Source organism: Haliaeetus leucocephalus, unplaced genomic scaffold (assembly GCF_000737465.1).
Source record: "Haliaeetus leucocephalus isolate CR32 unplaced genomic scaffold, Haliaeetus_leucocephalus-4.0 Scaffold866, whole genome shotgun sequence".
In the NCBI taxonomy this organism is placed as follows: domain Eukaryota; kingdom Metazoa; phylum Chordata; class Aves; order Accipitriformes; family Accipitridae; genus Haliaeetus; species Haliaeetus leucocephalus.
The window spans coordinates 3,849,440-3,873,464 of NW_010973302.1; the positions used below are offsets into that span (position 1 = coordinate 3,849,440).

Below are 24,025 nucleotides of genomic sequence, written 5' to 3' on the forward strand. Positions count from 1 at the left end.
AGCCTCGGGGGATAGGGCTTTAAAGAGTTAAAGGCTCCCTACCATTAATTTGCATCTGGTGCTTTTAGTGTGTGTGTGTGTTTTTTTCTTCCCTGAAAAGTTGGCAGACCCGCCGATTTTCCATAATGCAAGCATTTGGGAATTGTGAGCGGAATGAAACCGATCCAATCTCCTGACTGCGACATGAATTTTCATTAATTACAACCTTGTCAGCAAAAGCATTATCAAAGCTGAATATGAAAATGCTAATGAGTTCTCATTTGCATATTTTTCTTTGTTGGAATGTCATTAATTATTACATTTTATGATGATGAATGCAGCTGTCGAAGCTCTCCGATGCATAATTAGCCATCAGAATGCCAGGAGCCGATCAGCATTTTTGGGTAAAAAAAAAAAAAAAAAAAAAGAAAAAAAAAAAAAGGAAAAAAAACCCACCCAAATTTCCCTTCAACCTCTCACACTCCCCGCTCACGCCGAAGCCCCCCAAAGTTTGTGCTGCCGACACTATTTCTGCCACCGGCTCACTCCCGGCAAGCCTGAGCGCGGGGATGGATTTCTCCTCCTTTAATAAAAAATTATTTTGTTTTTGCCGATCATGCGCTTATACAATTGGAGGAGCCTTTAAAAAAAAAAAAAAAAAAAAAAAAAAAAAAAAATCGTTATTCCAGCTTAATTAATGCCACGCTTAATTATAACACCATGATGTCAGCGGTTTTAATTAAGTATTGGCTCGGTTACAAAAAAACTCCTCGCTGCAGTAAGAGTCGCTATCCGCAGATTTGTGCAAATCACTTCACTCTCGGGTTCGGGGTCTCTCCCGGTTCGTGAACCAGCCGGATCCCAGCCGGGATTGAATCCCGCGCGGGAGGAGAAAGCGGCCGAGGCACAAACCAAGAAGCATCACGGTGCCGCGCTCCTCGGGCAGCCTTTCAAGCTCACCTCCTTGACCACTTTTTTGAGCTAAAGTGTAAGTGAAGATGACAAAACCGAGCTCATCCTCTCCCAGCCGCTGGGAACGGTGTTTATAAGTAAAAAAAGAAAAACAACACGGAGCAGATGGGACCATTACACATGACCAAACCAATCAATCACAGATGAAGGGCCCAGGTGCAGCGCAGCCGCGCAACAACGCACCATTTCACAGTCTGTCAGACACATACACATGGTCGTACATGAATGACCCTCCTCGGCTCCCCCAGGACCTCATCTGGAGCGCGTCTCCCCTCTCGCCTGCCTCCGCTCCGACTGACGTCTTCATAATCGCCCTGTCTCGGCTCTGCCGCCGCTGCCGCCGCGCGGGGAGGGGGGCGAGAAGGCACCTCGCCGGCGAGAGCCGGGGCTCCCCGGCCCCCCGAGAGCGGGGCGCGGGGACGGAGGCGACGCTCGCGCCCCGCCGCCCTCGCCCGGTGTTCCGAAAGAGGTGGAAGTTTTAAGGGGAGAGGCGGCAGGATGGGGAGGAGGAGATCCCGGCTCCGGATGGGTGACGGGTACCGCGGCAAGGAGGCGCCGCCGGACCCACCGTGCCTTGCGCCCCGAGGTGCTCCCTTCAGAGGGCTCTGGCCCCCCACAGCCACCCGCGCCCCTGGGGGGGACGGACGGACGGACAGCAAGGAGGGACCAGAGCCCCGTGCCAAGCTGGGGGTCCCCTGCGGCGGGGGCGGCCACGAGCGCTGCATCCCTGCGCTCCTCCTGCCTGAGCCCCGGCAAGGGGGGACGCTGGGGCGCTGCTCGGGAAGGAGACACTTTAACCTCTTCTGCCCGAGCAGCGGTGGTGGGTAACGTTCACGGCGCACCGCCTCGTCCCCTTCCAACCGTTCAGCTGGATGGAAGGAGAATGAATGCGAGTCACGGCACCCGCCAGAACCTGAACGTCGCCTGCCCATCAGGCAGCAAAGCCGCCCCAGCGGGCTCACGCCTCGCACCAAGGGCGGCGGACGCCTCCCGTGTACCAACAAAGCCCGAGAAGAGCAACAGAAATCCCAGCCAACGGTGGCCACAGCATCTGGGCAGCCAGAGAGGGGAAGAAAGATGACCCGAGTTTGTAAAATGAACCAGGAGAAAGCAGTTTGCGAGCACAGGGGGGAAAAAATATGAAGTATCAAAACCCTTGTGCCAGCTGACGACTTGGGTAACTCACCCACGTCCCAGTGTGGACCAGTGAACGCTCGCCCCGCAGCGATAGCAGGGATACCTGCTCCCCCACCCAGAAACTCCCGTAAGCAAACCTAAAGCTACGTCACTTGAAACAAAAACCTTTTCTTTCCATTGTTGGACAAAATTTGCCAGTCCTTTGTAACTTGCCTGCACTGCAGCAGCCTCAACCCTGCTGCGTTACTAATATAAAGAAAAGTGCAATTTCTGAAAGGACACAAGAAAGAAATAAAGGCGGCTGAGATAAAAATGTCCACTTCTCGAAAGGAAGCTAACGCTGGTCATCTCGTTTGACCGTGTCGATCTGAAAGATGTTCTTGTCACAGAGACACTCACCTGGTGAAAGGTCTTGCCCAGGCAAACGCCTAATGAATTGCATTCAAAAATCTGAAAATACACTCCAGTCACAAGCATGAAAACAGGTTAATTTAAAAATAAACAAACAAAACCTTTCAGGTTTATTTTAGCTCTCTGCTGTCACACAGAACGATCAGGGCTTCTTTACATATGCTTCAAGATATACGTTTTCATTTACACAGTATTATTTCGGAGACTGACCAAGCCTCTGTTTGGCAGGTTTTGACAGGGAATAGGAAAAAAAAGGTGCATAGGGGAAATTCTGATGAAACATCTACTAGAGCCAAAGTATATCTCCTGCATGCTTTTCTGTCCAATGTGTCTTTTCTTGGTTTTCATGCAAAGCCCTGAAAAACACAAGTCACATCTCTTAAGTAATGTTTTGAAAGTATCTACCTTGAATTTTGGATCACGTTCAATTTACAAGGCACATGTAATTTTACAGCACGTTGGGCATCAGCAGAGCAACTGAAATAAACCCTCTGCTTCCTTGCGGGCAGCGCGGGCTTCTTCCATCTCCCACCCCAGGCGAGCTCACAGAGCAGTTTTATGACACGCTTGTTTTGTTGTTGTTTTTAAACTGCTTATTGAGAGAATTTTCCTCCCATTCTTTTCATTAGTACCTTGGAAATACTCACATATTCTATTTCCCAGAAATTTGTATGCTCCCAGAAGTATCCTACTATTTTATGCTGTCTGCTTGCTCACACAAAACTTTGCCTATAAACTCCGTAATGCTAGCACCCATCATACCTATTAAGATTTTTCTAGCGCTACAGAGAAAAAGAGTCAACTTATGTTTTGAATGGGCTTCCTTCTCTTCTGACGAACAAAATCCACACGTTTGCATTAATAAATTTCTGGGTTTTGGCTCAAAAGAAATTGCAGTACAAAAAGCAGATGTGTACGTTGGATTCTTTCAAATTAAATTTCCAAAAGCTGAGCCTATTCTAGCTCCAGATCAAAGGCACTAAAACACCATCTCCTCCCCCTTCCAGTATAATTACAGAGATTTCATTTCTTTTGTTACACCGAGCACAACAGGTAAATCTCAAAACCTGAAAAATAATGATCGGTTGCTGCTGCGGAGCAAGTCCGTGCCACGGTGCACCTCTGCACTGCACCCCTGCTGCTTCGGCTACCCAGGGATGGGAAATATCTGCTTTATTCCTGGAGATTGCTTTTCCTTATGAGCTTCATGCCAAAGCTGCTGAGAGGAGCGTACTAGGTTACACGTTGTATTCTGGCAGGACTGGAGGAGGCTGGGGGCAGGGGAGAAGCAAAGCTTTTAACACCGATAAAATGCAAACTGGCAAGGGAGGGCAAGGGAGTCTTGCAAGTTCAGATGTTGTCAGAAAGTTATGAAAACGTAGCAGTTTTCCATGTGCCTCTGAAGAAAGAGGTGCACAGTCAGAAAAGCTCACAAGAGATATCCAAAGATAATATTGAAGAAAAAAAAAAAAATACACCAGCCCTCTCTGCTGTTGTCCACAGTACTCGCTCAGAGACCTGTGGAGCGGTACAGCGAGCGTGAGGCCAGAGAGCATAAAACAGAAGAAATTTCAGGATGTACGCAAACCTACCCAGGTTAGTTTGTGTTTGTGACCAACCGACCAAGCAGGACATTTATTCCCAATATTGATGCACTTCTGTTTTTAACTTCTGATAGTATCTGGTTCTAGTGCCGGCCATTAACGCGTCCCTGTATTATTTTCCCTGGATGAGAACTTCTGCATATAATTCCTTCTACATCTGGCCTTTGCTCAGCTCAAGGTTTGTGACCAGTTTCGTATTTGTCACTAGATCAAATAGCCTTGCAACATCTCCCCAACCTTCAGCAGGGACCCTCTGCAATCGCGTCCTCCCTGCAGGAGGCAAACCTGCCTTTCCCCCTCTCTAAGTGACGGAGTTCTCAGAGTCGATGCTCATGTGAGCTTGTCGCTGTGGCACCTTCTATGTTCTTGTATTATTCCTACGCCACATACAAATCTGTATGTGTTAATAATCAATGAATCATCACTGAAGAAGGTAACCAAATAATGCAATGTTAATACAGCTCCACCCATCCAATGCAACCCTATGAGACAGATAATTATCTCTAATGAAAACCAATACAGACCCGGGTTTTTTCGTACACCCACACCTGCAGTCAGTGTCTCCAGCCCCGTTCCTCCACGCCGTGCCAGCGGCCGAGCAACAGAGGATGAGGCACATGGCAGGGCCACCTCCCATCGGAGCTGCTGAAGGGAGGTGGATAACCGATACACAGCACTTAACTGTGCTGGGGTCTCTCGGATAATGACAGCTGGCAAGGCAGAGGAGGAGCAGCAGGCTCATACTGTACTTAAAACCTGCAATTTAAGGGCCTTCAGTTAAAACTCTGAGCTCCCAGTAACACAGAATCACAAACTTAAGCAAGAGACCAGTATTACCTACAGCCAGAATCTGGGCTTCTTGCACCTCATTACTGGGTTTTATTACAGTTCTGCCTTTGATTCTCCTGTTGACCTTGGGGAAGTCACAGCTTCTCTACCCTTAATTTAGCAAAATCTGCTCAGACCATTCCACCTGGACCAGCCCACATGGCCAACCCATGGGGAAAGCAACTCCTGCACTCTCATGCTGACAGTAGAGCAAGGAGACGTTCAGAAAGGACGTCACGTGGGGCTTTCCACTGTCAGGGAATGGATCTCTGCCTATTCCGCCTAACCTACGTATGGGATGAGATAACATCAGCAAATAATATCTATCTGCCTCACCAGCATGTTTGCGAGGCTTATTTTATGAATGTGAGTGCAATACTTTTCAGTCCCTAGAATTTTAATCTTGCTGGTATGCATGTACATCAAAGCGTTTGTGCACCAGAAGAGGATATGCGTACCGGGATAATTTTCACAGCCAGCACATCCACCAAGGGACTCTGGGGCACAGCAAAAGAAATGAAGATGGGGGGGAAATTTATGAGAGGCAGGTTAAGGGATAAGTTTGCAAATTAAAAAAACAAATGTGAGAGCACAAGCAGAGCAGAAGAGAGTGGATGAATTCACTTAATTCTTCTAAATTCAGAGAGAGCAACAATGAAGCATGAAAGGGAACAGGATATGTTAAGGAAGGGCTGTGGAGAAAGCAGAAAAGAAGGAATGGGCTCCGTATTCCTTTGTCCTTTTTTTTCTTCTCTTTTTCTAGTTCCTTCCTTTCTTAGTTTTCTGCTTTCCTGACTCCTCTGTCCTTCATTATCCTCTTTCCTGTTATTTTGCTTAAAACTGGCAAAAATTACAAACTGCACAGGCGTTAAAACTGGCCTGAATTCCAAATATAAGCCCAAATCTAGGCCAGAGGTATATTTGGCAAATACAAATCCTTGCCAGATTTACACAGCTCTAATAATAAGGTGACAAGAACCGTGCACGGGATTACGGATGTGGCCTCACTCATCCTTTATAAAGTGCCAAAATAGTTTCCTCTGACTTTTATTCAACCTTTGCTCATGAAGCTCAGACCTTAGCTTCTGGGGGGGAGGGGGGGGGGGGAGGAAAAAAAAAAAGAAACCCCCAAAAGAAAAAACAAACCTGTTTTGTGTTTGGGTGAAGGTTTAAACGCACTGTTTTCCATCAACCCTCAGATCTGTCTCCCTCCATTAAGCAGCAACAGGAGCCTACACAGAACATGGAAGGGCCTCACCTTGTAGCCCCATTCAGCCTGAGCAGGACACTATGACGAGAGCCTGCTCTTAGCTCTACTGACAAATTTCCAGACCAACTGCACGCCCCAGCCATGAAAGCAGAATTCGGGTTCCTATTCACTTTGGTGCTCAGCATATTTTCTCATCTGTTTAACACATCAGAAAAGAAGCAGGTTCACATTACCCTCTTTCCCTCCTTATTCATCTCAGTAGCTGAATCAAAAGTCCTTTTCACATTTTTTAAAACCCCCTCAGATCCCACATCACCCTTGTTCCTATCGTGGGCCCGCGGCTGGCTGCTCTCCATCTCCAGTCAGAAGAGGGACATCCACTTGCCACTCCTTGACATCTGGAATAATCTCATGGCATCTCTCTGAACCACCAGCTTTTTTCAAATCCTCCCACCAGCACATCTTTCCTTCCCTCCCCTTTTACTTTTGCTCTCCCTCTACATTTAAGTAATTATTTTGCCCTGCATTTTAAAATCTTGAAAGCGTTAAAAAAAAAACACCCAAAACTATAGCAATAGAACCTCGCAAGCAGATTTTTATTACTACACAGAGCCGTGTTCAAGTCAACAGGGCTCTGCGCTGTGGCAGGACTCCTCCCGCATGGATCCAACTGCAGGACTGTGGCCAAAGCTGTATTTTATATTGCCTCTCTTTTAAGTGCAGCTTGCTCCCCTCAGTTTTGTATCATCAGCAAATCTCATTACATGATGGAAGAAATATGTGGACTCTTATGAGAGAACAAGTCTAGCTTCAAAGCCAAGTCCGTTCCCAACATGTTACAGGTGTGCACCACATGAGCAGGCACAGAAATTGCAACTGTTCAGGGTGTGATGACAGCTCCATATAATGTGATCAAAAACATTTCACATGTAAAAAAAAAATATCAAAGTTAGACAAAGAATAGTTCTGCCATACAAAGAGGTGAAACCTAGTCAAACAAAACACACTGGAGAAGGACTGGCTATTTAAATGATCAAGTTAAACAAGACACAGCTCAGTCTGCCATGCTTCACTAGCATTTATAAGCCTACCAAACAGATCCTTACTATTGCCTCACTAACCTGCCTCGCCACCTGGCTTACCACCAGAAAGGGGGGGCAGGAAGGGAACTCCCCAGGTTGACCTAAAAACAAGCACATTCCACGTGTGTAAGCCCAGTACTCTGGAGGTGATAAAAGCCTCTTGCTCTGTTCTGCAGAAAAGCAGAAACAATTCAATAGTGAATTTCAGGTGAATTTTCAAAATGTAGTCGAGAGAAGCTCAAAGATGCAAAGGCTGGAGCTCCATTGCCTTGAATCCAACCACAACAAAAAGGCACAGAATGTATTTTAAGATAGCTGGAACTTTGGGTGTGTTATACATATGGAAAATTTTGCTTATGGGCATGGAGAGACGATTTTTGTATTAACAACAGAAGGCCAAAGTGCCTCTGTAACAAAACTCATCCTCAAGTGAACACCCATAAGTCTATCACGACAATGTAACCTGAGCATGCTCTGTAGAAAAAAGGACAAATTTTACACGTGACTTCCTTCTGCTTCATTCATGCTTTGAAAGCTCTTGGTTTTCTGCAGTTTCCATCAACAGAAAACTAGGAGTATATTGAGTGGATTTAGGACACCGACTAAACTCAACAACAAGGATGCTATTTGGTCATGACCAGGAGAGTGGCAGGGAGCTCTGGCAGCTTAAACATGGACAAATGGAGGGCTACAAGCAATAAGCTCAGTCTCTGGTTGCATTTGGGTGTTCCCGTTCACAAAACGGGGATTATGAGAGAATTTATCACCTATTCAGAGATTCCTCTGCAATCCCTTGTATCCCAAGAGATATTATTTCAGAGGTTGGTGGTGTAATAGAAGACTACTGAAGCCAAAGCACATTCCCATCAAGATAAGCAGGCGTTACAAAGTATTATCCAACTTACAGTGCATCTATGAGATATTTTACTTTTCCAGTTGAAGTTGGGAGAAGTGCCTTAAAATGAAGGTCTAGTTAAATCTAGTCACAGAATTTTCATGAGATCCATGAGCCTACCAAACCTACTTCCATTCCTTAGATATTAGCCTTATCATCTCAGATGCTACCAAACAGTATGGGTGGAGGTCTCCTCAGGGTGACCAGCAAAAACAAAGCACATCTCCAGTCTGTAGGTCAAGGAAAGAAGATCAGATGAAGGCAGAACTGCCTCTCCGCTAGAACGTTTGCCCTGCAGCTGCAGAGATGAGACACCAGCAGAGAAAATCTGCCGGCAGCTGCATTTGGGAAGAGGGTAAGAGACTCCACTCAAGGGACAGACGAAAGGGTTTGGTCTTCTGCAAAAGCTGTCCAAAGTGTTGGAGAGAAACCTCTGCCTGGGGGATGTGAAATCTTGTTTGATCTGGATTCTATTTCTTAAGTATTGCAAGGTTTTAAAAATAAAGCGTTTTGCTGAATCAGCTTGGTATCCAAATGTTAAAGATCTCCTCTGCCAGATGGACAACCTAAGTTCAGTTTCAGTTTGCACTGTTTTTTGCACAATCCTCCAAATATTGGTAAATTTTCATTGATGTTGTTCTAATGTATATGCTGAGGAAGACCACAAATCTTAAGTCCCCAGCCCTGTAACAGCTTAGCTCTGTGTTAAATATTCTACCCATTACCTCCCTCAGTTTTGGTATCTGCCTGTTCAGTGGAAACCAAGCATCTCATTTTGCATCTGGCTTCGGTACTACTGCCTGCCAGTCTCTCAAACATCATTCCTGTGAAGACAGCCAAACCTAATGCATACAAGAAACTAACCAATCTGGACTGGGAAGAGGCATGAGAACCTTTGATATCAAATTTGTGAAAGCCAAAATGCCTCTGAAGAAACATGAGACTCAAGGATGAGGCTGGCAAGATGACCAAGATGAAATTCCATTGTTAAATTAACATTTAAGTTCAGTCATTCACAAAAGTGTGAAGCTCACTCAAGTTCACGCACTGAAGACCGAGCCAGCAAGAGTATGATTCTTCCGGAGATCATTAAAAGGCTCAGAAAGAAGAGCATCAGAACTCTGGATATTAGTCCTTCATAGACCCAGGTCCAGACTGGCTGAGCATCAACTCTGAGCCTGAGGGTAAATGCAACAACAGAACAGAGGCATATATGGGCTGGTCTTATATATTCCTATAGACCACTCCGATGAAAATATCCCAGATGTATGGCCTGAAGTATCTTGCCTTTGGATCTGAACATCAGACCATGCAATATCAACCTTCCCGTCAGATGAAGAATATGTTTATTCTGGCAGAACTAAAAGATATCAATGATTTTCTTTGAGGAGGCAGAACACACCATATAGCAGAAACCATCTGGAAGCGCTTCACCTTAACTTTGTTGATCTGTGATGGTTCCCTCGAAGACAATTTTCTCCTGACCCAACTGAGCTACTGCTTATGGATGGCCCCAAGTTCAGTCTCCCTTCCATACAGGACTGTACATTTTGTGGAGACTGGACTCCTCATTGCAAAATATATTTTAAGTACTTAAAATTATTTTAAAATAACTAAAACAGAGACACACACAGAACCTGTCGATAAAGTACTTACGGGACAAAAGCATCATGCCACTGTGGTGAAACACAGAGCTCCTTTCATGGTTATCTCTGCGGACAGCTGAGGACACTAAGGAATGGAGTTATTTGTTTGGGGTTTTTTTTCCCCCCATGAACATGAAATAGCCCTTTCTCTTTTCTTATTTAAGAATTCTGTGATAGCTCCTCTATAGAGTTTAATCCATCTACTGATGTTCTCACCCACCGTGTGATCACCCATTCTGGAATAATCCCTATTTCCTTCAATATTTCTTGCCTCTCTCCTGGGAAATTTATATCTGATTCTGGCATCTGTTCCCCATCCTCTTTTGTGAACACTGAGGCGAAAAATCCATTTATTTTTTAGCAGTGTCTACATCATCTGTCAATAAATTACCCTTTCCATCTCTAAGAGGTCCTAAAATCTACTTTACTGACCTCCTCTTCTTTTATGCATTGCAATAATCTTTCATGATTATTTATCTTAACCTCATGTACAGTTGCTCCTTTCTTTCCCTCTCTTTGCTTTCAGATTATTATTTTTTAACATTGAACCTCATCCCACACGTTCTCTGAACATGATGTTTTATCTTACATTCTTGCCTGCCTTTCTTACGATATCTTCTGGCCATACTTGTTCTTCTATATTAGGATGTTAGTATGCTTTTCATCATATTATTTATTCTTAGCATAGCTGTGTAGAATATACTTGCTACACTTACTTTTCAGTAGGTACCAATTGCCCTTGATGTTGTGTATTTACAGGGCATCATCTTTCTATTCCCTCTGAAAACACGTTCTTATATGCAAAGCTAAATGTGAGCTACACTTAGAATATGACAGCTGCTCTGTTTGCACACCTCACCTGACTATCAGCAGGTAATTTAGTGCTTTAAAAATTATTACAAGTATTGTCCTGGCTTTAAGCCCACTTTAATGCTCAGTCAACAGCAGTTACTCCAAAGTTTCACTAATTTTTTCATGTTTCTTCATTCCCCCTTCTTTATTGTTTTTGTTTTGCTAGTTGAAATACAGCATGATTAAGCAGATTACAGCCATTGGGCCAACTTCTATAGATGCCTGCAAACCTCCCCTTATAAGAGTTCTTAAAACAAGCTCTCTCTTCAGCTATTCAGTTACCTTCTGGGTGCTGCTCCATATACCATGGGAGATTTGTAATCTCAGCCAAAACTGGCTTTGGAATCAATTCCCTAGCTATGAGATTTACATGAAAGTTAAGATTTAGCATGGAAAAAAAAAATATTCTCCTACAAGGCATATTTGGAAAAACAAAATTTGCTGGCAATATGAACCAGAATCAGGCATCTTCAATTCTAGTGACATATAAAAAGGAAAATATAAGTAGTAGAAAGGATATGAACATGTTGATATAGATATCATAATTAAAAGGTATTTAAACAACAAATTAAAAATGCTTGTAAGTAAATTCCTGCCGATCTGTTTATATAGCTTCCTCATCCAAGAATTAATCAAAAGTGCTTTTTCTGGATAATTCTCTCACACACACACAATGCCACTCTTTTTAATATTTGATCGTTGGCCTAATTTCTTCTTTACCACATTTAGTCAGCATGTTTGCTTCCCAGAATATCCTTCTCCATCACTTCTCATTCTGTACTCTTTTTAGAACTATTGAATATGCTTAAGACCACAATCACATAGTAAAAAGTTTGCAGAAAGAAGAAATGTATTGCAGTACTCTGATTTTAGTTAAAAAGAAATATAATCTAATTAAAGTACTGATGGTTCCTGTTAAATGCGTGCTCCATATCTTTTTATTTCACATGGTACAAGGATCAAAGCATGGACCTAGTATACTATCAGCCTTGTATAGTGTGAGAACTGGTGCTGTCCTTAATTCAGACCATATGGTAAGATGTATCTATTGGCATGATGCTGTAGAGAATTACTGTACCCTCCTGTCATACCCTTTTTATCATTTTCATTGGAACTGTTTTATATTTGATTTTGTATATTCAGTGCATCTGACCAAATGTGCTAAATCCAGAGCAGTACTAGAGGCTGAAGGCTGGGGACAAGAATAGAGAAGTCATTACAGAAACTGTCAGAAGTAGTCTTGAGAAAGAGAATTAAAAATTTAACTACAAAAGTAAAAATTATTTTTTGCTTCAAGACTATCACATCTTCCTACAGAAAGAAATGATTGTTTTTTCTCCTGGACATGTCCTTAGACATACAGAAAAGCCTTAGAAGAAATCTGTTGCAGAAATGCAGACGGCAGTTAGTTTTGCCCAACAATGCACAGCCAAAGCTCTGCCTGTGCCTGAGCTTGAATATAGACTGGCATTAAGGCTTAGCCACCCCTGAGCCCCGATGGTTGCAGCTTTATTTTTTTGTAGGAGAATACACCAAGACACAACAAAATAAGTTGATCTACTTAGTTAACGCCTTATTCGATTCAACATCTCCATACACTGCGAAGTTCAGACCTAAGGTACATACAGGCTCAAAACGATTATTAATTATCCAGCTAACTCGGCATTGTTTTACACATTCTGTGCCTTAACTAGAGAGCATAGCAAAACCATTGTTTTTGCCTGTTTAACGGACCATGACTGGAGCAGCTATGTAAATGACCTAGTAATTCAACAAATTTGTTTTGTTTCACAGATTTTCCCACATGTATACTTTCCAGCTGTAATGCAAATCTATTCCACATCCAGGCCAGTCGTGTCCCCCAGAAGCACGCCACTACCTTTAGGTGTACGCTCACTGATTATGTGACTACAAACAACTCGGGAAAACAGGAAGATTGTAACTAATTCGCAAATCCTTTTTTTTTTTTTTTTTGGTGGTGGTTGGTTTTTTGGAGGCTTGGGGTGTTTTTTGTTTGGTTTGGTTTTTTGTTTCTTTTCAAATGCCTATCAACGGTTTTCCTGGTGGGGTAAGGTTTTCTAGAAATTTAATTTTTTCCTCTCTATGAATATTTTAAGGAAGTCACTTACAGGTTTCTTTTAATGCTCAAACAGGTGTGAGCTCAAATTCCCTCTGCCACTAATATCAGCTCAGCTGGAGAACAGCAGCAAATGCTTATTTGAAAGCCAAACTACATTCATCTATATAAAGGGCAGAAGCTCATTAACCATTAAAGCACCTTCTGGATGTTACTTTAAAAGCCGTTTCTCTACTAATGTGCTTGCAATGCAGAAAAATGCAGTGTCTCAAGCAGATAAAACCAGAGCCTCGGAGCCCAGCTGAACCTGCGTAGCTTTGTACCGTTTGTGCTTTGGTTAGGTGAAGCCCGCCGGCGGTTTCTGAGCCAGCCCCGCAGCCTGCTTCACCGGGAGCAGCAATTACCCAACGCCTGCAGACGCTCCATGGTTTTAACTCAGCAACTCCATGCTGCACGACCCAATTCCCGCTCCAGGGCCACGCCAACGGCAGGCTCGAAAACCTCCAGGTCTGCAGAAGGTCGCTGCAGAAGAGAGGGCTGGATTATTAGCAGGAGGATGTTAGGATGTTCCTTTCTGCCTACAGGGAGGATAACTTCAGGCAGTATTTTGCAAACTTACAATTTGTACTCCAAATACAGATCAAATACATTTGCAGTTCAATGCAAATTTTTCACACAGCTTTAGTCTATGCCATGCTATGCAGAATACAACTGTCACACAAAATAACTTATTAAAAATGCTTGGACTTGTTTAAGAACAAAACACAATGGAATGTAAACTTCACTGAAAACTATGTAGTACAAAATAATATTTCAATTCTTTGCTCAGTATGCAGACATTAATTGCCACAGTCTACAGTTTCTATTTATACATCTGCTGCTCGTTCCCCAAATAAATGGAAACGTCCTTGTAATTTCTTTTCTTCAGGACTGTATGAGAGGCTGGGGTTGAATGCTGAAACTCAGAATCCTGACTGCCAGCGCTTGCAAGATTGACTTGCTGCAAAATATATTAACTCCTGATTGGGAACTGTAACATATTTATATCTACATCTACAAAATACTTTTCAGCACAGGTTTTTTTCTGTTAATTTTGTTCATAGGCAAGTGAGACAAGAGAAGCAGCAGGCATATTCCACGACAAGAATGCATACGTGAGCCAGTTCTTCTACAAAGCATTTTAAGGCATCTTTCAAGGCCCCAGTTGACAGTAAATAACGTGATTTTCATTGTGGTTATCTTAGAAAGCTAAAATGCTACATCTAAGCTCTTCAGGTCTCAGCCTTGACACCCTGCATAGTTAAACTCAAAATGTTGCTCAGGGTTATCCAGAAGCACTTCTACTTTGTTGTGCAGAAACCACTGAAACTAATCCAGAAAAAAAGGCTGGAAGAAATCCTGTCCAGCTGTTCCTGGGTAACGGGAGGAAGGAACACAGAGCCTTAACTTACATGTAAATTTAGATACATGTCCATTAAAGAGCGGAATGGACCATGTCTGAAATCAGTTGCTGGTTTGTAATTCAGTTCTTGGAGATGCATTTACAGTGCCCTGCTCTCACAATATGCAAGGGGGCACATTTATTTCCCAGATTAGTGCCATTTTTAAGGTTTGGAGACATTGAAATTGAGATATTTTGGTCGGTGAAACAAATCTAGATTTGGCAAAAAACCTCCAGAGATTACTCTTCCTGGATTTAGGTTGAAAACCCTGTCTCAGATCTTCCCTTCTGTACTCACATGGGGATGGGAAGAACAAGGGTTAGGATGGTGGGCATGTATATCCACGCTGCATTTACCTGAGTGGTTGTCAGGGGAGTTAAGTGAGTTTAGTGGTGAATAAAAACATAGAACCAAGAAAACCAAGATGCCAGATGCAGATTTCGAGGCATGACATGCCAAACAAGCCAAATAGTTCAAACTTGGCAGCTGAATTCAGGTTTTCAGACCTTTCTCTAATCAGCCCCAAAGCTCCCCCTCCCACCCCCCCGGCACGGCGTGGAGCACCGCAGCCGTGGGAAGCAGTCCTGCCTGGTGGGACTTGTCTTCTCCAGGTCATAGCTGGCATCTATAGAAATAGCAATGCTGCTCGTGGCCCCAGCACGTTGCATCCACAACCACAGGACCAAGTCAAAGGGGCCTTCTTGCAGTCCAGTCACACCCCACTTCAGGGGGACCCCACTCTGGGGACGTGGCAGTCATCGTGCTTGATAAGGAACTCAGATACCAGCACCTATCCCCTCCCCAGCAGCACTGCAGCGGGATCCCTACTGCGTCCACCCCAAAGTGCCTCATTTCCAGGTGGAAATGAGTACGGTCACGTCACTCCTAACATTTCCCACCTGGCTGGGGAATACCTGGTGCTGAGCAGTTGGGAAAGCACTCAGTGGGATAAGGCTCTCCCCCTCTGGAAGCGCTCGCCTGTCATGCATCGTCCATTCCGTGACTTCTCCCAACACTGCAGGTGCTGGGTTGTGTCAGCTGCACGAACGTAAAATACTTCAAATGAAAACTGGAGTCCGGGATTTCCAGTTCTTCGGTGTCTGAACGCCCTTCCTGACCTTTTTAGTTGTTACAGTCAGATTTTCTGTTGTTAAAACACATCTTAGTTAATGCTGTAGCTGGTCAGACAGTCACAGATTTTTCTGGAAAACATAGTTCTGCTTGTGATTCCTGAAAATTCACTTTTGACTGCTTTTTTAAAAACTTGTCACATGTTTCTTTCTGTATGTCATATAGAATTTACTTTTTTCCAAATATAATAGTAGTTCCTTTGTTTTCTATCCACCATAAGTTGCCAGGCTCCTTCAATAGTGCATTGCCCTGAAAAGGCTTTAGGAAACAGTAAGAAAAAAACCCAGACACCACTAAGATCAGTAAGTGGCTACTGAGTGTGTGTTCCCATAATGTGGATGACCCATACGAAGCATCGCAACTGCGATTTTCCCAAGTGATGGCATCCTTGGGTGTCACCGAATGCAAGAACTGAGAGACCATCAAACTCTTTTGCATTTCAAATTTACAACTGAAAATTACTGGACAGTTTTTGACACTTCCCTCATGGTTCCTCACGTACCTTCACTTCTCCAGCTGCAAAATGGGAACCAAAGCCACCTGACATAACAGAGGTGGTGTGAAAAAGAATTAATGTTCGTGATGTGCCAGACACTAACTGAGAAAATCAAAAATCTGCCAGGATGAAATGTAATCTCATTTTAGGAAATGTTGAAATCATTTCTGCAGAAGGTTAAAAAAATAATAATCAGGCTGAGTCAGATACACAGCATGGAAAATTTCATCCCAAATGTTTACAGTTTAGCAATTGAAAGCAAGGCCTTATAATGCTGTGTTGGGTAAACTTCACTAATCTGCAAAAATTCCAGTTCTACTTATAATAACAGTAACAGAATCAAAGCTGTACGGATTAAAAGCAAACGCCACAGCAATATTCGTACGGAGACAAGTGCTATCATAGCATTAAAAATAATATTAAAAATTGGCACGTATACGGAGTATCCGAGGAACTCAGGATGTTTTCCAGACAGTAATTCATCACATCTCACAATATCCCTGCAAAATATATAGCGTGTGTTCCGATAAAGAGGAAGGCACATTTGAGCATAAAGACGTTAAAGAACTCGCCAAGAGCGTGCCGCAGATCGGCAGCCAAGCCGGGCTCCCCAGGACCCCCAGCACGAGCCCTGCCCCCCGGCACGGCCGGCAGCCCACGCCGCCCCAGCCCCCCGGTACTGCGCTGGCACCGGCACCAGCACCGCTCGGCCGCTCCAACTGCGAGAAAACGCCACCTTCTCCAAAATAACAATGCTAAGAGGAAATTTATGACTTGGAGATTTTTAAAAGGAAAAGGGATGAAACCAGAGGGGAAAATATTTATTTTGCAATACAAGTGCCAGTCGCTGGCAAAAGCACGCGCCGGCCCTCCCAAAAGCACGTCAGGCAAGTGATCGTGTAAGGGCACAACCCGAAGAAGTGCCGCATTGATCTGAAGCAGACAACTGGGAGGGAAGTAAGAGTAAGTCATTGTATCTGCTCTTCATTTTGGGTTTTGCAATAGAAAGAGAAAATAAACACAAGCAAAGATTTTGTCTTCACATATTAGGTCACCGACCAACTCCTACAACCATTAAGAGATCTACATTCAGTGACCTTACATCCTTTTAGAGAGTCTCAAAGCAATATCAAAAATTAAATACTGTCTTCTAGTTACTAGTATAGGAACTTTTTCAAGAAGTCATATAAAATCACTACTGTGAACACCAGAATTATTTCATACAGAGGGAAGGTGTACACAAACTGTCTGTGCAACAAAATAAGAAAAGTGCTTTTGATCTTTTCTATTCTCATTTTTACTACATTCAACAAACTGGGTTAAATCAGCCTTGTAAACCTCAGGGAAAGTTTTCTCCCGCAGCAAGTTTCTGCCTGCCATACCCTCCGCCGTGACTGCCTGCCCAGCGCACAGCGGCTGGTGACCCAAAGTGTTCACAACGCTCCACCTTGTGTGGCATGCTGGGTTAAATTCAGGGTGGTTAGAGCACTTTGAAGCAACACAAACCTAAATATTCCTGGTAGGCAAACTGAGGAGAGGAACTGAATTATAATGAACCAGCAGCTGTCACAATATGACCACAGTAACCAAATCAAAATATCAACCACTAACCCAGATGAGATTCAAAGGTCACCACATAAGCCAGCAGCTTTCTTCAGCAGTGCCTGAAACCTCAATCTAATCCTTGCAGTGGAATGCTCCCATTAAGCTACAGGGGGTTTAGAAGCAAGTTACTGTACATGGGTAAATGATTTAATGTACTAACAAGATATCCCAAGTAGTGGGATAAGACACATTCCCAAAGAGCACACCTAGAAACCGGAGAGGCGATGAGAAGCAACACCCAATGTGCCAAACCCGTCACAGCTATCTGGCCATGCACGTTTCATTGCTGGGCCAAGTAACTACTCTTCAGATACTCTTAAGAAAACACTAAATACCTAGCAGGGTAGCGGGACTCCAGACACGCACAAAGCAAGCTGTGTTTGAATACAGGCAGGCAGTGGTTTGAGGAGCTGAGTAATGCATGCAGCTCTGCGACTTCTCTCTGCTCCTCCCCACAGGGCTTGCTCCAAAGCCCTAATGCACAGGCTTCCTGGTAGACACTGGCCACGTAAAAATATATTTTAAAAACCAAGTATCTGAGAAATAAAATACAATGAGCCCTCATTTAAGCACAGCCTGCCTGCAAACATTTGTGGTTCACAGGTACAGGGTCAGTAATACCTCTCCCCAGTAACAACAAAGTCTTTTCTGCCTAGAAAACCACCTCAAATCAGGAGCAACTCCATTGAAGTCAACAGCATACACCAGTATAAAACCAGTTCAAGCTGGATAATTGTCAGGCTTTTTATCACTTGCCAAGAGAAAGAGGAGCAGGGAAAGAAAACTACAGTGTGGCTCTGCAGGTGCCAGCTGCGTAACACCAGAGTTTACGGGGACCTTTCCCGGGGGAGTTCGCAGACCTGCCAGGAAAAGGGGAATGATAAAACACATTTGGAGTAACAGGAGTTGGGAGCTGGCAGTCCAGGCAGCCTCCATCCGAGTAAACAGCACTGTGCATTGTTCATCACCACGATGTTTAGATTTCTCCTAAAATCACAAATACAGACGTGACCAGTGCAGACTGACAGCGGTCTTTGTTTCACAGACAGTCCTCCACAGAGGCAGGGTGAGCAACCACAGCGCCTGTCCCGGTGCCGGTTAAGGGTTTCCATTCCCACACGGCACAGAAACAGACCTCCCGGCCACGGCCCTCGGAGGTGTCCGAGTGGGAGGGAAACACGCACGCATCCCAGCGGCCATTCCTCCTCCTCCCGCACTACTGCTCCGCGCCCAGGAGCGGAGCAAAACTGGGCAGTAACGGGCTGCGCCGATGGGACAAATTAAGAAGAGTCCGCTCCAATTACCAGAGAACTATACCCAAGCACGGATGCAAAACGCCGTGGGTTGCAGGAGGCAGCTGACTGCCCCGGCAGCACGCACACGTTATTGTGCAATAGCACGCTTGTCAAAAGCTGTTAGTCGCTCACCGTCCGCTCACGCACACATCGATCTATGCGTGTAGGAGCATCACTGGTATTATTTCCAGTTGAAATTACCAAATCTCATGATAACCAAAAAACGCCAGGGCGCTTCAGGACCACGCGCTGCGAGGATGCTGCCACGCTGCCCGGCTCACGCCCGCGGCTGGAGCAGACACCGCTGGTTCGGGTCTGCAGAGTCGCGACGGGGTGAGCGGCGGCTCTGCAAACCCCTCTGATGGCAACGAGCGGGACCTTCTGGAAACATCAGGGCTTCCAAAGTTCCTCAACAGAGTATTACATGGCTTAATTCTTTAACCGGGTGCCTCCGAATGTGTTTCCATAAAACAACTAGTTCTTCAACCAAGTGAAACCAGTACTTTCGCTAAGATTTGACAAAAACAATCAGAGTCAGGAACGAGATTCTTCTGTGACCCAAGGGCAGGGAGAAGAGAGAGAGACTTTTAAGTTCTAAAGACTCAAATTAAAGGTTAAACTTGAAAGCACCACGCAGCCCAGTGGGTTTCACAGAAGCGTGTGGCTATTTGCAAAGTGTCTCTGCGCACTACCTAAGCCCCATGGCGTGAGTTAAGATGGGAGTGTTGAAATTTCCATGCTTTTTTTGGCTTATATTAGACCCTTTAAAACTGTTGTAACCATGTTTTGTACGTGAATACATACAAATGACTACAAGCTCCAACATTGTCCCATATGTTAAACAACTCACAAATATTTCCCAATATTAAAAGACAAGGCATATTTTAGGGACATATATTAGAGCTGAAGAATGATATATCACAGTTACAGCTCCATGTTTTTTTTGGCTCGCATTCAATCCTTTAAAGCAAAGCATTTGGTTAGTTCATTGACAACTGCAGAAGAAGGGTGTGATCTTGGCCAAGCATAAGCATTACTAATATTTTTACATCATATATTTACTTTAACTAAACTCATTTATCAACCATAATTAAAGAAAGTAGCTATCATTCACTTACAAATAATTATAGCCTCTCTTCATACTGCTTTGGTGTTTGCTGCTAAGCTAAATGATTATTCAGGGGTGTCAAAACTTTCTATCATGGGGTGTGGGGTGGAAGGAGGGTCCTTGCCAAACGCCGTGGGCAAAATCTCACTCCTCTAAAGCAGAATAGGCTGCAACTACCCTCGCCTGAAATCCAGGAGTTTGCAGCTCACAGGTCCCAGCAGGCAGAGATCCACCATGCTCCAAAACAAACAATGGCTTCAGTGTCCCTCACCAGTTATTTATCTGTTCCCTTTTGTGAACATATATTTATCGTATTTTCAGAAATCCTTTCCTACTTTAAAAGTCCTGTTCAGAGCATGTCCTTATTTTCTCTGCCAACTGGCCACTTCTTTGAAAACAAAAGGCTGAGCCTTAGAAAACGACCATTTACCTCTTTCAGCAAATAATGCAGTTACTGCATCAAAAGTCATATCCCTCTCACAGCAAGAAAACACAGTCTGTTCAATAAACATCATCGGTGTACATTTTTGAAATTGCATGACAGCTTAAAAAAAAATAATCCATGTTCCCACCCTTATGCCGAGTACGATCAACCCCAAAAATGAGAATGAGGGATTTAAACCCTCAGAATTTTATTTCTGGTTCACTTATTCCACTTTCAACAACACGGTCAAGTTAGGAAATTCGATTTCTTACTTTGTATTCTGGAATTGACAAAGGGAGGAGAGAGATTGTCATGCGACCCAAGGTCTCTGCTCGCCATATGATCATAGTGAGTCCCATCTCCATAGTTCTGTTAACAAATCAGGAAAAAACAAAATTTTACAAGTTTAAATAGCATTTTTCAAAACCTACAGGTCCATATTTCCCTTCTAAGTTTTAAGCCAACTATAAGTAATATTGTTCCCTTTATTGTTTTCCCCTATTGATTCTGCCGGAAGTGATGTGTTCCAGAACATTTTTAAAGCTGTTTCAAATTTTTATTTCATTAGTAATTGACTTCAGTTTGCTGTGTGGATAATCCTGAATGGGTGACTGAGATGAGGGTTCCTGGAATTTCGTGCTGTGCAATTCAGCATAAAGCCCTCTCTTAGCATAAAAGCCTTCTTGCCCACAACATATGCAAGAATAGCAAAGAAATACTACTTTTAACATTTTGCTTTTTAATTCTATTTATATGTAGAAATTTGCCATCTTAATCACCTCACTGCTATATACATGCACTGGACTATAAAAAAAATTAGAATTTTTTTCACAGTGGGTGTGGAAAGTCACTTCTCACTGAAAAAATAACCTGCACTCATCCTTTGGATGTGCAATTCTATGCGTAGCTAGTGAGCAGCAGCGACCCCCTCCTGGCCCGCACGCTGCGCTGCCTTGTTACCCTTCAGTACTTCTCTGGGGATCAACAGCATCAGATGTTACCCACAGAGTCAAGGACGTATAAAACCTTGCCAGAATCAGGCCCTTAATTTTTGAAACAGTTTTGGTGGAAACTTCTGCTTTCAGCCACTCGATTAGCAAAATCTTAAATTTAACTACAAACATTGGCCAAGCACACCAGTTATGTAATGTTTTGTTTCTTCGGTTTAGAAGAACTCACGAGAAACTAATTCTCCCAACATGGAAATACCATCACCATTTTACAAAGAAGGAAAGAGAGGTCAGGCTGTTTGCAGAATAACACTGCAAGTTAATGCACAGTCTTGATTGAAACTCCAGAAACTCCCAGGCTCGTGCTCTTTTCTTTATATCTCAAAACTTAATTGTACGCTCACATTCAAGTTTTTGCATGCATAAATAATTGTGTGTGCAAATTTAGAATTTACTTTTCAAAACATCTTTCCCTCGGAAGCAATACAAGTGTCAAGTAAAAAAAAAGGGATAAAAATAAAACTGACAGATGTGAGCAGTAATGACGTAATGGATGCTAAGCAGGACGGAATAAGAAAAGGTGTCGGGCTTCCCTCCCTCGGCGGCAGCGCCAGGGTCCCCCCGCGACACCGTAAACGGGGGACCCCCCTCGGCTGCCTGCAGTGCCGTGCAGCGCTGCGGACATCGGCTTAAAACCTCAGCTGGCGTAACGTCCGCCGAGGGCAGGACCTGCCCCGAGGGGAAAGGACGGACCAAGGACAAACAGGGCAACCGCATTTCTCCTCGCCAGACAGACACTCGAGGGCACGGAGCTCCCGGCAATGCTGCTTGCGAGCCCTGATCCTTCACGTTAATTAGAAAACAATTAAAAAGCAATTTAAACAAACTGTTTAAATAAGGGCATAAGTAAGAGCAAAGCCACTTTTTGCCCAGCGTAAGCGTACTTCATGCGTTTGCAGGAAGTAAACAGAAATAATCATCTTGGTACTGAAGCACAAGCCGTGCCCAGCCCCGAGGACGAGGAACGCCGCGATGCTCCGGCTGGGGAGCGGGGCTGCCGGGGCGGCTCGGGGGGACCATCAGCAGGGCTGCCCGCACCGCGCTGCTCGGGAGCGGCGGCAGCTCGGGGCACAGCTGCTCTGCTGGAAATAGCATTTCTTCCCTACCAAAGTAACCGGCATCCCAATCCTGAGGTGTCTACAGAATTTGGATAACTGTCCACAGCCACAATCGAAATGACTGAGTCCAGCTGTCTTGCAAATCTCAGCAAACGCTGAGCATCGCCGTGCCAGATAGCGGCTTGGTGTCCGCATTCCCCGGCGGCGGATCCCACTCATACGTGGGGAGCACAGGAGATTGTCCTTGCCCCATCCTCAGCAGCGTTCGGAGCAGAGGTGGGCAGGGAGGTGGGCAAGTAGCCGGCAGCTGGGCTACCTGCCCTGGAGCTCGGATGGTGCCAGCAGTCAGGGGGAGACATGCCGAAACACCCAGGCACCAGCCCCTGCCTGAGGAGAAGGGTTTGGAAGCCCCTCACCGGAGGCACGGAGCGGCTGAGGTGCGCCGCGGGAAGGGAAGGGCAGGGGCACAGCTGGCACGGTGGGACAGAGCTGGCGGCCCCTCTCCAGCTTCGCTGCCCTGAGCTCGGGCCCTGGGGTGGCCGTGGAGTGGCCGGCAAGCCCCCGCACGGGGACGAGCGATGCCCACGGCGGGGGCACTGGCCCGCTCCCCAGGTTTGGCGACAGCCACAATCCCTAAAAATCCAGCTGCGGAAAACAAAACACTCAGCAACAACATCTCTGCTCCACCCGCGCTCTGGGTGGTGGCAGCAGTTGGTAGGGCCTAGCAAGAAAAAATGGTTAATTAATATTCTCGCTACCTGTTAGAAGTAGCAGAGCAGGTGCCAAATTCAATCACAGGATCAGGTTTGAATGTTAAAAAAAAGGCAATTTTAAAGAGAAGACAGGCTACAGCCAAGTTTGCATGCCCATTTTTCTACGCAATCAGGTGTAAAACTCATATTTAAGATTGTAAATTTACATATGCAGGAAGTCTGGTTTGGGGAAAAAGATTAGATATACTTACCCTGGATGGACTAGGATGTCCTGTATTCCCCCAGGACCCTGAGCTAGTTCTGTCTTCTACATCTAGGGACAAAAAAGTTCTTTAGGCTTTATTGCAATAATTCTTTCCTTTTGTATAGGCACTTTTAAATTAATGTTTCAAATTAATCTCCTGTTGCCTTTAATTAAGAATCAGGCACAGGGCTACTACGATGGTAGTGGCTTCTGACCCACTGCTTAAATTAACTCATTTAAATTCACAGCAGAAATGAACTGGACCCTCAGGAACCTGAGGTTTGAGCATAAAAATTACTTCAGCGGCTCAGTGTTTCTCAACACTTTAAAAAGTGACTGCACTGTACCAGTTAAAATCCTATCAAAATCTCCAGCACAAAAATAGGTATTGTCAAACAGTAAAAATAAAACATGATAAAACAGATGAAACCTAGAAGTTAAAGTAAGGCATGTTTGGGGTAAATGTACCTCTCAGCACCTCATCTAGGCTTCTGCTGCAGAAAAGCATTTACGCACATACTTGTATCTCAAGAAGAGAAAAGCACATTCCTAAAGCCAAGCACAGAGGGGGTATTTCTGTCTTGTCCTCTATCATTTGATAGAAAATTCACTGCAACCATTGGGTGGGAGACACTCCAGTAATTTCAGACAGCCCATTTCAGGGTGTTTTTAACCATTTTCCCCCTGTTTGAGAGGGTGTCTCTAGGAATAACTCGTCCCATTGCGTATGTGCTAGGACATGGTGAAACCTGCCATTTAGGATACAGACCAAAGAACCAGGACTTCTACAAGTTCCTCTTAACTTT

General features: G+C 44.4%; 1 protein-coding gene across 4 annotated transcripts in view; it reads right to left on the reverse strand.

Annotated features, from left to right (window-relative positions):
* Positions 1-24,025, reverse strand: part of TCF4 (transcription factor 4) — a 239,385-nt gene that overhangs the window by 139,133 nt on the left and 76,227 nt on the right. For all 4 annotated transcript variants that reach the window (XM_010583045.1, XM_010583044.1, XM_010583043.1 and 1 more), the window contains exons 3-4: positions 23,227-23,288; positions 20,467-20,563 (exon numbers count right to left, since the gene is read on the reverse strand). In XM_010583045.1, the coding sequence (XP_010581347.1) occupies positions 20,467-20,563; positions 23,227-23,288 (159 nt within the window). The remainder of the gene's footprint in view (positions 1-20,466; positions 20,564-23,226; positions 23,289-24,025) is intronic.